At 56.6% G+C, this 13,487-nt stretch overlaps 1 protein-coding gene and 1 long non-coding RNA gene across 2 annotated transcripts; one reads left to right on the top strand and one right to left on the bottom strand.

Annotated features, from left to right (window-relative positions):
- Positions 1-1,026: 1,026 nt before the first annotated feature.
- PRSS22 (serine protease 22) lies at positions 1,027-6,353 on the bottom strand. Its single transcript, XM_032268011.1, has 6 exons — positions 5,860-6,353; positions 5,007-5,033; positions 4,301-4,472; positions 3,804-4,081; positions 2,108-2,265; positions 1,027-1,582 (listed from the first exon to the last, which is right to left on the bottom strand). Exons 1-6 carry the CDS (start codon positions 5,939-5,941, stop codon positions 1,346-1,348), a joined length of 954 nt encoding a protein of 317 aa, XP_032123902.1. The 5' UTR covers positions 5,942-6,353; the 3' UTR covers positions 1,027-1,345.
- On the top strand, positions 5,658-8,855 carry LOC116542859. The gene is made up of 3 exons (XR_004265382.1): positions 5,658-5,671; positions 7,141-7,201; positions 8,231-8,855. It is a non-coding gene; the product is annotated as an uncharacterized LOC116542859 (long non-coding RNA).
- Positions 8,856-13,487: the final 4,632 nt, after the last annotated feature.

Genomic DNA, 13,487 nt, shown 5'->3' with positions numbered 1-13,487 from the left:
AGGTCAAGAGATCGAGACCATCCTGGTCAACATGGTGAAACCCCGTCTCTACTAAAACTACAAAAAATTAGCTGGGCATGGTGGCGCGTGCCTGTAGTCCCAGCTACTCAGGAGGCTGAAGCAGGAGAATTGCCTGAACCCAGGAGGCGGAGGTTGCGGTGAGCCGAGATCGTGCCATTGCACTCCAGCCTGGGTAACAAGAGCGAAACTCCGTCTCAAAAAAAAAAAAAAAAAAATGTTGGGGAAACCTGAAACTAACTGGGGGATGCTTTGAGGGTCTGAAATTCTTGTGGATAACTGGGAGCTCAAGGTCTTCATAATTTGGGTAATTTATCTGGGATTCAATTATGCTGATAAAATCTAACATCCTGTATCATGAAAACAAAGTTTTCTGTAAAAATTTTAAAACAAAAGGAGTTTTCGGCAAGTCTAAAACCATTACAAAATAGAAGGTTTGGAGCGGATGTATCAGTTAGAAATGTATTTAGCTGCAAGTAAAAGAAAATCCAAGCAACCATGGCTTAAAGCAAACAAGCCTCGGCTGGGGCATGGTGGCTCACACCTGTAATTCCAGCCCTTTGGGAGGCCGAGATGGGTGGATCACATGAGGTCAGGAGTTCTAAACCAGCCTGGCCAAGATGGTGAAACCCCATCTCTACTAAAAATACAACAAAAAATTTTCTTTGTTGGGCTTTGTGGCACATGCCTGTAATCCCAGCTACTCAGGAAACTGAAGCAGGACAATTGCAGAGGTTGCAGGGAGCCGAGATCTCGCCTTTGCACTCCAACCTGGGCAACAAGAGCAAAACTCCATCTCAAAAAACAAAACAAAGGCCTAGCATGGCGGCTCATGCCTGTAATCTCAGCACTTTGGGAGGTCGAGGCAGGTGGATCATCTGAGGTCAGGAGCTCGAGACCAGTCCAACCAATATGACGAAACCCCATCTCTAATAAAAATACAAAAGCCCCCAACTTAACCCCCTCTGGATCCTTGCTTTCCCATCCCAGCCATGGGAAAAAAACAGACACTGGAGAATAAATAATTTATTGAAATTGGAGGAATAAATAAGGTATGTGGGAAAGGTTACAAATAGCTATAAAAATCATTAACATTTACATACACAAGGGCGCTGGGGCCCGGAGGCGGGGCCTGACGTCTTGGGGGCGGGGCCTGAGGCCGTCGATCGCGGCGGGGCGGGGCGGGGGCGGAGCCTTCTTTCGGTTGCAGCCGTAGGCCGGGAATGCGGATGCCCCCAGAGGTAGATGGGTCTGTTTACAGCGGGGGAAACTGCCCCAGGCCGCCGCAGATCCAGTTCCAGATCTAAGCCCCGAGTACCCCTGTGCCCTAGGAGCCCGCGGCGGACCCGGGGTCTGGTCTCAGTGCCCTGAGGGCCGCACTCCCCTGCGCGCGCCCGCGGAGCTGCACCCCTTGCACGATCCTCTGTACCCAGGAGCGGTGCGCTGAGAGGCTGATGTAGACGCCGGGCCTGTTGCGCTCGGCACAGCCCTCACCCCAGCTGATGATGCCGGCCAGCAGCCAGGCGCCGTCCATCTGGCACATGAGGGGGCCCCCGGAGTCGCCCTGCGGAGAGGATTCGAGGTTAGGAACACCCGTGGTACAGGGGGTGGCAGAACCCAGGGCCAGTGCCCTGTCAGGGGGCAGATGAGCCCCTTCCCGGGAGCCTATTTCTCCTTCCTGGAGGGGGCAGGACCCAAGCTCCACCCACGTGAGAAATCCCTGGCGGCAGAGTAGGAGCTGCAGCCAGGCGTCAGGACCTCCCGGCCCAGGTGCTGCCCCTGCACTGTCTGACCATCTTCCAGACAGTCCCTGAGCTGGAGCTGGCTCTGGCCACTGAGGCGTGGGAAGCCCACTGAAGGAAATGCAAGCTCCTGGAGGGGGAGGCGGTGCAGCTGGGATGCCCAGTTTAATATCTGAACAAATAAGTGAGTGGCTGAGTCAGGCTGAGGCTGGGTCTATGGGGACTGGAGACTGTCAGGCACAGCCAGTTCTGGGGAGGAGGCTAGGGAGAGGTAGGTGGTGGGGCTCAGTGGGGACACGGCTGACGCTGGCTCCTTCTCGAGGCCCTCCTGGCTGGGGGGTGCTTACCAGACAAGCATCCCGCTCCCCCTCCAAGTAGCCAGCACACAACATGTCCTTAGTGATGGCTCCCTGCCCTGCTCCCCGCCAGTACAGGCGGCTGCAGACTTCCGAATCAATGATGGGAACCTTCAGCTTCTGCAGGGTCTGAGGGTGGGGCAAGGGCACTGGGAGGAAAGAAAACAGAGTCAGGCTTGGGGGCCTCCCCTACTTGTTGCTTCCTCAAAGGACTATTCCCCACCCCATCCCCGATTTCCCTCAGCAGTGGTTCTCAAAGGCTAACAGATTAGCTCTCTAGCTCTCCCAAGATGCTTTCAGAAAATCAAAATTCCAGATCTCCACCTCTGGCCCTGCTGAATCATTACACGAGTATGAAACCTAGGTCTCTGCCTCTTTAATAAATTTTCTGATATCCACAGATGGTTAGAGCCTTTCCTGTCTCAGACACTGCATTACTTCATTCAGCACCAGGTCTGTTATAGAAAAAGTGTTCGATAAATGTCCAGTCGATGTCAAAACTTACCAGGACCTGGGGGATCCCCACACCTTTGCTACAGCCTGTGGTCTGCAGATTGTGGACTGAAAGTCTGCAATTCTAGCTCTTGAAGAAGCCCCTACAGAGATTGTGGGGAGGCTGCAACCTTAGAGTCAGTGGGATCCCCACACACCTGAACTAGTGTCATTTCTCTTAATTATTCTGGAATCTGGTTAAATTGTCATCTTCTTACACTGTGTTCTTAGTCTCTGTCTCTCTCTCTCAAACTCTCTCTCTCTCAGGTCTTCATTGTATCTATCCTCATTTCTGCCGGTATGTTTCTTTTCCTTGGCCCAGTCTCTATCATCCATCTGCCTGTCAATCTGACATCTACCTTTCTCTTGCTGCTTCCCTGCTTCTTGCTTTATTTAATCTAGTTTGAGTTTCAAGATGATGTCTTCCAGGCCTCTAGAGGTGGTTTGAAAATTATATTTTACAATTAAGGAGGCTGCATTTTCGCCTGAGAATTTTGCCCGCAATTGTGGCATGCTGCCACCAGGGGGTGCCTGTTCCCATTCTAGAATCAGGCCTCTTTTTACAGTCACCGTGTATTCAGCCTAGTCCCATGACACACCTCCTTTCAGCCATTCCTGTATCAATGAATAGCTTCACAGAGCTGGCTGTTCCCTCAAAACATAGCCAGACACTTTTGAAGTAGAAATGAGGCCGGGCACAGTGGCTCACACCTATAATCCCAGCACTTTGGGAGGCTGAGGCTGGTGGATTGCTTGAGCCCAGGAGTTTGAGCCCAGGCTGGCCAACATGGCAAAATCCTGTCTCTACAAAAAATATAAAAATTAGCCAGATGTGGTGGTACACACCTGTAAGCCAAGCTACCTGGGAGACTGAGGTGGGAATATTGTTGAGCCTGGGAGGCGGAGGCTGCAGTGAGTTATGATCATACCACTGCACTCCAGCCTGGGTGATGGAGTGAGACCCTGCCTCAGAAAAAAAAGAAAAAAGAAATGGCCTGAAATCGTCCACCGAGGTTTCTTCTGGATCACAGCCCATCTTTTCTTCCGTCTCTGTCATGCTGTGCCTCTGGCCTCCACCCTTTTTTACTGCTTATGGTGTCTGTGTCCCTGAGTGTCTGCATCCCTGAGTGTCTGCCATCCTCTGATCCTCTGTCCCCATCCACCCCCAACCACCTTGGAGAGAAAGAAGCCTCACCTCCATCTTGGATGCTCCCCCAACCCGAGATCCAGCAGTGGGTGTTTGGAGGGAGGTGGACAGAGGCATCGGGCAGGCAGATGGGCAGGACCCGTTCCGAGAACTGTATGGAGTGCTCGAGACGCACCAGGGCGATGTCCGCACGGGCACCCTCCTTCCAGGAGTACACAGGGTGGGGCTGCACCCAGGCAACACCCACCTTCTGAGACCGAGAGCCAGGGTTCCCCAGCTGCCAGGCCCCCAGTAGCACAGAGAACAGGGACGGCTTGTTCAGGTTGCTGGAAGGAAAGGCAAGGGGAGGATCAGCCAGGAGGGTCTGGGAGGAGGTGCCTGGGGGAACAGCAGGAGGATGAAGGCCCCTGAAGGCAGGAGAGCCTTCTGGGTAGAATCAAGGTCTCTACTGAGGGGCACCAAGATTGAACAGAGGCCCAGAAGCAGAGCCCGTGAAGGGAGCCCAGGGCCTGGAGGATCAGGTGCCCCAGGGGAGCTGCACATACTCTTTGAAACAGTGGGCAGCGGTGATCACCCAGCGGCTGGTGAGCAGGGAGCCGGCGCAGTGGTGGGTTCCATTCTTCTGGATGCTCACGACCCATGGCCACTCGCTGTCATCGCTGTCCTGGCCGCCCACAACCCGGTTCAGCTGCTGGGGCTTCCCACAGGCTGGGGGAACTGGAGGGGAGGGTCAAGTTTTGTCATCTCCAACTTCCTACAACCCACCCTCAGAATCCCAATCCCTAGGCCTGCACCCCAAGCTCTGCCCACAGCCGAAGCTCCATTCAGGCCCCCAAACTCCACCCACACCCTAAGCTCCACCTGCACTCCAAACCCCACCCCCACCCCAAGCTCCGCCCGCTTCCCGATGCCTTCCCTCCCTCCAGCTTGGCTCTCCGCTGGTCCTCCCTTGGCCCTGGCCCTGGCCTTCCCACGTCCTCCCTGTCAGCTGCACCTGGTCTCTCCCTCCCCGTCTTTCCTTACCCGGCCCACTCTGCTCCGTTCACCTTCCTGGGTCTCTCTCTCCTCCAGCCCTAGCACCTCTCAAGCCTTCCTTCTATCGGTGTCTTCTTCCTGCCTCCCTTCCCCTCGGGCTCCTTCCCCCCTCACCCCAGCCCCTTCTGACCGGTTCTCAGGCGAGGGACACACACACCCTGCCTGCAGTTGGGCCTCCTCCCCCTCCCTCCCGTCAGGGCTGCCCCTTCCACTCACCAGGTATCCTGGCCGCATTGAGGGTGGCTGAGGGCAAGAGAAGGAATTGGTCAGGCCAGTGAGGGGCGCCCAATGCTCAGTGAGGAAGGGTCCCCAACACCCAGTAAGAAGGAATCCCAGTGCCCAGTGAGGAGGAGGTCCCAACACACAGTGAAGAGGGTCCCAGCGCCCAGGAGGAGGGTCCCAGTGCCCAGTGAGAAGGGTCCCAGCGCCCAGTGAGTAGTGATCCCAGCGCCCAGTGAAGGCGGGTCCCCCAGCACCCAGTAAGGAGAGTCCCCCAGCGCCCAGTGAGGCGGGGTCCCCCTGAGTACCTGGTGGTAAGGAACCCGCATCCCTCCAGTGCCCAGGGAGCTCCTCAGTTCTCTCACCCCCAGGGCCCCTCCCAGCGGGGCATTTCCTGGGGCCCAGCTGTGGCCCTGCCCTCCCGCAGCTTCCCGTCCAGCCTGTCCGCCGGCGACCAGGACCAGATCCTCCGAGGGAGGCACAGACCTGAGCCCCTGCGGCCTGGACGCTGCTGCCGCTGGTGCCCTCCCCGTAACCTCCTGCCCCAGGAACAAAACAAAACGGTGCTGCCCCCGAGGCAAGGGAGGGGGAGAAGATGGGAGAACCCGGAGGCGGGAGGGAGGAGGTGAAGGCAACCAGGACGGCAGGAACTGGGGGCCGAGGTGTGCCGTGGGCTTGCTGCGTTTTCTGTTTAATCCTCACAGCCGTAGAAGAAACCGAGGCACCGAGCAGTTAAGGAGCCAGAGACGAACGGAGAGCAGAAGCAGAGAGATGAGAGAGGCCAGGCGGGGAGGGAGCGGGGAGGAGCGAGAAGGGTGGAGGGAGGAGGGAGGCGCAGCCTCCGACGTACCTGTCGATGCCAGCAGCAGCAGGGAGGTGAAGATGCCGAGACGGCCCCCACCCAGGGCTGGGGGCGCTCCAGAAACCACCATGGCTGGTGGGACGGGGGCGCAGGCAGCAGGCTCGAGGGACCCAGGGTGATGCGGGTCAGGGTGTGTAGGTTCTCTGCAGGTCGCCCCAGGTTTTATCCCAGGAGGTGGAATGCCGTCAGACCAGTCCCCAGGTGGCTCCCTCGGCCACCCTGGCTGTGGGTCATGGGCAGGGGGCGGGGCTTCGGGGAGGAAGCCAGCCGCTACAGGGCCTGGGGGGGCTCTAGCTGAGACCCCAGGCTCCAGCTGTGGGTGCAACGTGTGGCCTCTGGAGGGCAGGGGAGGGAGCCTGGACCCAGTAGTCCGAACATTGACTGTCCGGGGCAGAGAAAGGTCCCAGGGCACTGAAAGGAAGGGGTTCTGGGCTGGGGATGGCTTGGGTCTGTAGTGGCTGAAGTCTGGGGAACTGGGTGTTGGGGGCTCCTAGGGCCTTAGGGATCAAGGGGGTGCCAGAGGCTGAGTAAACGGCTCCCACCAGCAGGGGGCCGGGCCCCTGTGACTCAGCCCAGAGACCTGGCCCAACCCAGGGCTCGGAAATCCCGTTAACCCACTTCCCAAAAGCTGTGAATCAGGTGAGTGGCGACCTAGGTGGCCTCCCGGTGGCTGCCCTCCCGTCATTCCTGCGGGTGGGGCTTGGCCCCGCCATTCAGACACCTGACGACTCACCTCTCACCTGAACTCCCAGGAAGCAGAGGAGCCCATGGTCACCAGGGCTGGGTCAACCGGGGGCCTGGGAGAGAAGGGGCCCTGGGAAGGGCTGGGACTCCCTGGAGCCAAAGAGCAGCTGGGCTGAGTTGGGCTGTGCCGGTTCGGGTCCTGGGCTGGGAGTGGATTCTTGGTGTTTTCACTGAGCAGCAGCAATGGCAACCTGGGGCTGGATCCTGTGAGACCTTCCCTGACTCAGTGCCTCACAGTGCCACGCAGTGCCCCACACTTGGGACGCTCCCACACAGCAGAGCAGGCTTCCTCCTCCACACAGAGGCAGGAGCCTGCACCCCTTCACTCATTTCATCAACAAGCCTCCAGCAGGGCCCTTGCTACTGCGGGGGGTGGATGAAAAGCAACCATAGCAGTGAAAGTGTATGTAATAAATATATTTATACGGATACAAATATAGGATTTATATAATAGAGCAAACATTTAGGAGCGCCATGAATCGCCTCACCTAATCCTCAAATTTCTTTATTATTCCCACTTTGCAGATAAGGAAACTGAGGCAGCCTAGGGTGGTTAAGTGACTCACCTGAGATGCCCCATTGCTGGGTGAGTGGTGGAGCCGGACCTGCACCCCGACTCTGGGGATGGCTGCTGGGACTGCACCCCGGGGGGGGGCTTCGGGAGCCTGGAGGAGGACGTGCCTCACCCTGCCCAGGTTGTGCCCGACCTTGCTCCCAGCCGAGTCACGGTGGCAGGGTTCGGGGCCTGGCAGACCACCACAGCTGTTTCAGGGGCTCCACGCTCTGAGCAGGATGCGATTTGCCCTGAGGGAGGACTCTTTGCTGCCCACCTCGTCAGTCTGTTAAGGGTAAGGGTGGAAGCGGGACAATTATTGCGTTCTGGTGGCAGAGAGGCCATGCCCTGCCCCACCCACAGACAAGTCAAAAAGCAGGGCCTTTGGGAGCCCCAGAGAATGTGTTATTCTCTGTCCCACAACTCAGAGGGGGTTTGGGGGAACTGCAGGAAAAGACAACGCCGAGTGGTGGAGGCGAGGGGCCGTGTCTCTGAGCAGCAGTGGCCCCAGAGCAGAAATGTGAGCTGGGCACCCCCACCCTACTCACTGTCCCCAGCTCAGCTCTGCACCCAGAGTGGCCAGGGCCCTCCTGCTCCCCACCCCACTGCCTTCTGAAGTAAGGTGGGTGGCCTCCCCAGTTCATTCTGCAAATATGTATTGAGTACCTGCTGTATGCCAGGCCTGCTGGGCACCAGGACATACGTGATGAATAAGACACAGGTCCCCCCCCCAAAAAAAGACACAGGTCCTGTGCTCCGGAAGCACATGTCTTCCTGGGTGTGGGAGGCAGGTGACAGATGACAGTGAGGTGTCCAGGAGGTGGGTGGTAGCTTGGACCCTGGAGGGCCACTGTGAAGCTGGGTGCTGGGGGAACAGTGTGGGTGGTGGGGGGCTCCCTGTGGACTCCCAGGATCATGGTCAGTGCCTGCTGCACCCTGGGGCTCAGCGGGTGTTTGTTGAATGAATAAATGAATGTGGAAGCAGCGAGTCTGCAAGTGGCTGGGGATCAAACGCTCCGGCCTCCCTCTCTGCCTCCCACTCAGGTTTCCTCTCCATTCCAGCTTTTCTACCTTTCTGAACACCTGACTCACTGCCCTGGAGACCCAAGAGTAGCCATGGGCCCTGCCCAAGATGCCACTGTCCCTGAGATGGGGTGGCCAGGAAGACCGCCCTGAGGAGAAGGGCCCAGGAGGAGCAGGGGGAAGCCCTGAGGACTTGGGTGAAGATTTCCTGGCACAAGTCCTGGGGAAAGGCCCCAGAGACCAGTTCCCCATAACCAGGTGTAGAGGGTGGATTCTCTGAAACGCCACAGGGCAGAGACCCTGGCATGATTCAACGTTCACTAAACAAAATATTTATTGAGTGCCTGCCAATGCTAGACACACACGCTGGCTGGCATCCCTGCCTATGCAAGAGTCAGATGAGCTGCATGCCCCTGCCACCCACTCCCCACTCCCTGCCAGCCTGGCCTCAGGGCCTCTGATCCATGTGCACTGGGGCGGTGATGACTGACAGGGCCACTGGGGCATTTCTGGGCTAACAGCAGCTGCCACTGGTGAAAGAAGTGACTCACCGATGATGGTGGCATCTCAGATGTGGGCCCAGGAGTCTGGGGAGCTACTCTTTTTTTTTTTTTTTTTTAAACAGTCTTGCTCTTCTCGCCTTGTTGCCCAGGCTGGAGTGCAATGGCACAATCGTGGCTCACTGCAACCTTCGCCTCCCGAGTTCAAGCAATTCTCCTGCCTCGACCTCCCAAGTAGCTGGGATTACAGGCACCCACCACCACACTTGGCTGATGTTTGTATTTTTAGTAAAGACAGGGTTTCACCTTGTAGGCTGGTCTCAAACTCCTGACCTCATGATCCGCCCACCTCAGCCTCCCAAAGTGCTGGGATTACAGCCATGAGCTACCACGCCTGGCCCTGGGGAGCTGCTTTGAACAGAGCTATCCATTCATTGTCCCACCAAAGGCCACGGAGCCCACCCACCACGTGCTGGAGTTATCAAGGAAAATAAGACAGTCTCCTTGCCCTCCTTAACTCAATCAACAAGCATTTGCTGAGCACCTCCTGTGTGCCGGTACTGTCCTAAGTGCTGCAGATACAGCAATGAGCAGACCAAAAGCCACATGGACATCGGATGCAACAGAGAATTTTTAAAAGTAACTAAATCATTTCGCTCTATGGAAAACAGCACGGAGACTTCTCAAAGAACTGAAACTGCAGCAACCATTTGACCAGCAACCCCACTACTGGGCACACAAGGGAAAAGAAATCATTATACCAAAGAGACACCCGCACTCGTGTGTTCATCGCAGCAACTGTTCACAACAGCAAAGCCGTGAAATCCACCTGAGTGTCCATCAACAGATGACGGATAAAGAAAATGTGGTGAATATACACACAATGGAACACTATGAAGCCATGAAAAAGAACACAAAATCAGGTCTTTGCAGCAATATGGGTGGAACTGGAGGCCGTTATCTTAATTGGAACAAGTCAAACACGGAAAGACAAATATTGCATGTTCTCATTTCTCAGTGGGACCAAAGCAATGAGCACCCATGGCCACAGGGTGCAAGAACAGACATTGGAGGCTCGGAAGGGTGGGGGGGGGCAAGGGAGGAGAAATTACCTCTGGGATCCACTGTTCATGATTTGGGTAATAGACACTAACAGCCCAGACTTTACACTACACAATTTATCCAAGCAACAAAAATGTGCTTGCACCCTCTAAATTTTTTTTTCTGAGATGGAGTCTCGCTCTGTCACCTAGGCTGGAGTGCAGTGGCGTAATCTCGGTTCACTGCAACCTCGATCTCCTGGGCTCAAGCAATTCTTGGGCTTTAGCCTCCCGAGTAGCTGGGACCTCAGGTGCACCACAGCACCTGGCTCATGTTTGCATTTTTAGTAGAGACAGGGTCTTGGCATGTTGGCTAGGCTGATCTGGAGCTCTTGACCTCAGGTGATCCACCTGCCTTGGCCTCCCAAAGTGCTGGTGTGAGCCACTGCGCCTGGTCTAATATCCTCCAAATATATAAAAATAAAAATTTAAAAAGCATTTAGGTTTGGCACAGTGGCTCATGCCTGTAATCCCAACACTTTGGGAGGCTAAGGCAGGACGATCACCTGAGCCCAGGAGTTCAGCACCAGCCTGGACAACATAGTGAAATCCCCTCTCTATAATTTTTTTTTTAATGTTTTAATCACTTAGTCTAATAGCTGATGCAGTCAGTGGGGGAAACCAAAGCAGATAAGAGGTGTGGGGAGGGGGTGGGGGCTGGGGTGGGTGAGGATGGAGGGACACAGTCTTAAGTAAGCGGCCCCGGCAGTTCTTCCCCATGAGGGTAACACTTGAGCAGAGACTTGAGACAGGAGAGAGCTGGGTGGAGCACTCGGGGGACCGTTCCAGCCCCAGGACAGTAAAAGCCAAGGCCAGGATGTGTGGGCCCAGGTGGGAGGCCCCGGTGTGCAGGGAGAGAGTGGCAGAGGAGGTGAAGCATGCAAGGCCTTTGGCTTCATCAGGGAACTGGAGCCCCTCCAGCTCTGGCTGCATTTTAGCAGGATCCCAGCAGCGGCCACATTAACCAGGCTGATTATGTCACTGCACTGCTGCAGCCTGGGCAACAGAGTGTGACCCTGGTGGTGAGGAGGCCGGGGTGAAGCAGGGCTACCCCTCACACCTAGGAGACAGAAGATGACGTGGGGAGAGGGATGGATTCTAGATCTTTCTGTGAGGCCACGCAGACAGGACTAAGGGCCAAGGGCTGATGCAGTGGGGGCAGCGGCTGCCTGGGGCGAGGGTTGGGGGCAGGATCAGGAGTGACTCTGGATCTGTTTAGCTGGAGACGAGGCCCAGGGCAGGTGAGCTCAGGGCAGAGGTCCAGCTGGAGGGAAACGTGGCATCTGGAGCTTGGGGGGATTTAAAGTCTGAAGGCTGTTGAGGTGACCAACGAGCAGGTGATATTTGCCATCGGAGACCATGCAGGCGTGGACAGCCAGAGTCCCACACACCTCACTCACTCACCTGCAAACATGACAGGACTGGAACTGCCACAAAGCAGAGACGCAGGCAGCCAGGGGACCTGTAGACAGTGTCCCAGGCCAAGGGAGCCCCTGCAGGAACTGGCCATGTGACTCTGGCACAGGGGCTGGGTGCTTGGGCTGAGGTCCTCCTGGGCCCCGTAGAGAAGCCTTTGCTTAAGGGCAGGGGAAGGTACTGTCCACTTGCAGCAGAGTCAAGCTAGGATCCGACTGTTAGAGGCATGGAGGGGACTCAGGAGGCTGGTGGGGAGGAGGGTGAGGGCTGGCTGTGGGCAGGGTTTTTCTGGGGTGCTAATGGTTTTGAGAAATCTGGCCTGTTTGGCTCCTGGGATGCTGCAGGACCTAATGAGGTGACACTGCTCATCAGCTAGCATTTCGCCACCTTCCCACAGGGACGTCCCTCCATCTGATCAGGCTTCTGAGCTGCCCTGGAAACTTGTTTCCTTCCTAACCTGCAGCACTTGGGGTTTCCCTGCCTCTCAGAGACTCGGGTCAAACTGGGTTCCAGCCCAGTCCTAGGCCCCAGAGTCCTCCCTACCGTTCCCATGCCCCTTGACCTCACATCTTTCTCTGCCTCCACCATGGGCTCCTTGAGGCCTCAGCTCTGTCCATCTCAGTCCCAGCCCCCAGGCTCTGCCCCTCCTCCCTTTCCACCAGAAACCCAGCCTGGATTTCCCAAAGCTCAGCAGCTTCCTGAAGCCTCAGGGAGATCCAGAGGATGGCCTGAAATTGCCCGTCATGTGTCCAGCCCATCTAAAGCGAGACTCAAGCAGCCCAGCATCCTGTCTCCTCTACCTGGGACCAGCCAGAACTGACTCTTTCTGCATCTCAAAGCCCCAACGCTGAGAGCTCAGTCGGGAAGAATTGCGCCTCCTCCACTGCCCGGAAGCAGGGAGGGAGGGAAGGATGGGACAGAGCCTGGGCAGCTGGGATACAGCCCATGGGAAGAGCCGAAGTGGGGAACTGGGCAAGCGGGGCCAGCTGACTCCCTGGGTGCCCGTCTCAGGGCTGGGCAGCTCCTACGCTGTGCATGACTCATCAGTGACGCAGAGGAAGGGCAGGACCTCAGAGTCCTGAGATCAGAGGTCATGGTGGGGCTGTCTGTCGGCTTCAGAGAGTCTGCAGATCACAGGAGAGGAGGTGGCTGACCATACATGGATTAGCCACATCTGAGGGTGCTTCGAGATGAGGAACTCAAGCTCAGTTCCAGAGTGAGCTGTGTGGAGCTGGGATCTGCAGGTCTCTGCCTTCAGGGCCACCTGCCTGGCTGTGACGTAGTCCCCAATGTGACCTGGGCAGCCACATCATGCCTGCCGGGAGAGGAGGCAGAGAAACCAGCTCTGGCCACCCCCGCAGGGTGCGGAGCCACCTCCAACCCCGGTCCTCCTCCTGCCTCATCCTTCCAGGGAAATGAGTGACTGCTAATCACTGCTAATGAGTGGCTTCAATGATACATCAGAGTGTGCAGTTTCTCCACCAGGAGGTCAGACAGCTCTGGGGCAGAGAGGCACGTGTGTGGGGAAAGTCAGTCAGCAGCTGAGATGGGCTCACCCTTCTGTGCTGGTGGAGCCCCCACTTCCACTCCCACAGTTGTCCTTTCAAGCCATGATCTGGGCGCTGGGGACTTGGACATCCAACAGGCATCTCACAGTAGGGAATGTAGAGAGTCACTCCAATCCAGCCCTCCCTCGGGCTCCCCTGCTCAGAAAGTGGCATTCCCGTTCACCCAGCTCTCCAGCTGCTAGCCCGGATGGCGTCCTGTTTGTCCTTTTCTTCCCCATCCGCATCCGTCCGTCAGCAAGTCAGGCCTGGAAGGAGTTGGTGGACCCAGGCACCTCCCTCCATGGGCACAGGACCCCTCCAGACAGTGCAACAGGTGGGCAGGTCCCCTGGGGCCTTCAAGTCTCTTCTCTCAGTAATCAGAGTGCTTGGCACAACATGAATTAGATCACGGCACTTCATAGTTTCACTCTCTCTAGCAGGGCCCACTGCACTCAGGAGATCCTCTAACTCCTGCGCCCCTCCCTCGGGGCTTGGCGTCATCAGGCCATGCTGACCGCTCTGCCTCCCGATGATCACTCTGCCCAGCTCACTCTCATCCAGCCACACTGGTCCTCTCTTTGTACTAAGCCCTTTTCTAGCTAACGGCCTTAGCACGCTGCCCCACCCATCCCAGTTCAGAGCTGACAGGTCTCTTCAGGTCTTAGTTTAAGTGACACTCTCCCTGTTATACTTCTTTTTTTTTTTTTTTTTTTTTTTTTTTTTTTTTTTTTTT

Source organism: Sapajus apella, unplaced genomic scaffold (assembly GCF_009761245.1).
Source record: "Sapajus apella isolate SASKATOON/1434 unplaced genomic scaffold, GSC_monkey_1.0 scaffold175, whole genome shotgun sequence".
NCBI lineage: Eukaryota > Metazoa > Chordata > Mammalia > Primates > Cebidae > Sapajus > Sapajus apella.
Note: the sequence above shows the minus strand (reverse complement) of the source record. Positions and strands in the feature narration are given on the sequence as shown.

What these genes read in the sequence shown, in the direction of transcription:
- PRSS22 (XM_032268011.1), bottom strand. Translation starts at nt 5,941, where the DNA reads ATGGTGGTTTCTGGAGCGCCCCCAGCCCTGGGTGGGGGCCGTCTCGGC. An exon ending in GGGGAGCATCCAAGATGGAG is followed by an intron (nt 2,266 to 3,803) that starts GTGAGGCTTCTT and finishes CTTTCCTCCCAG; the next exon opens with TGCCCTTGCCCCACCCTCAG. An exon ending in GGGAGCGGGATGCTTGTCTG is followed by an intron (nt 1,583 to 2,107) that starts GTAAGCACCCCC and finishes TCCTCTCCGCAG; the next exon opens with GGCGACTCCGGGGGCCCCCT.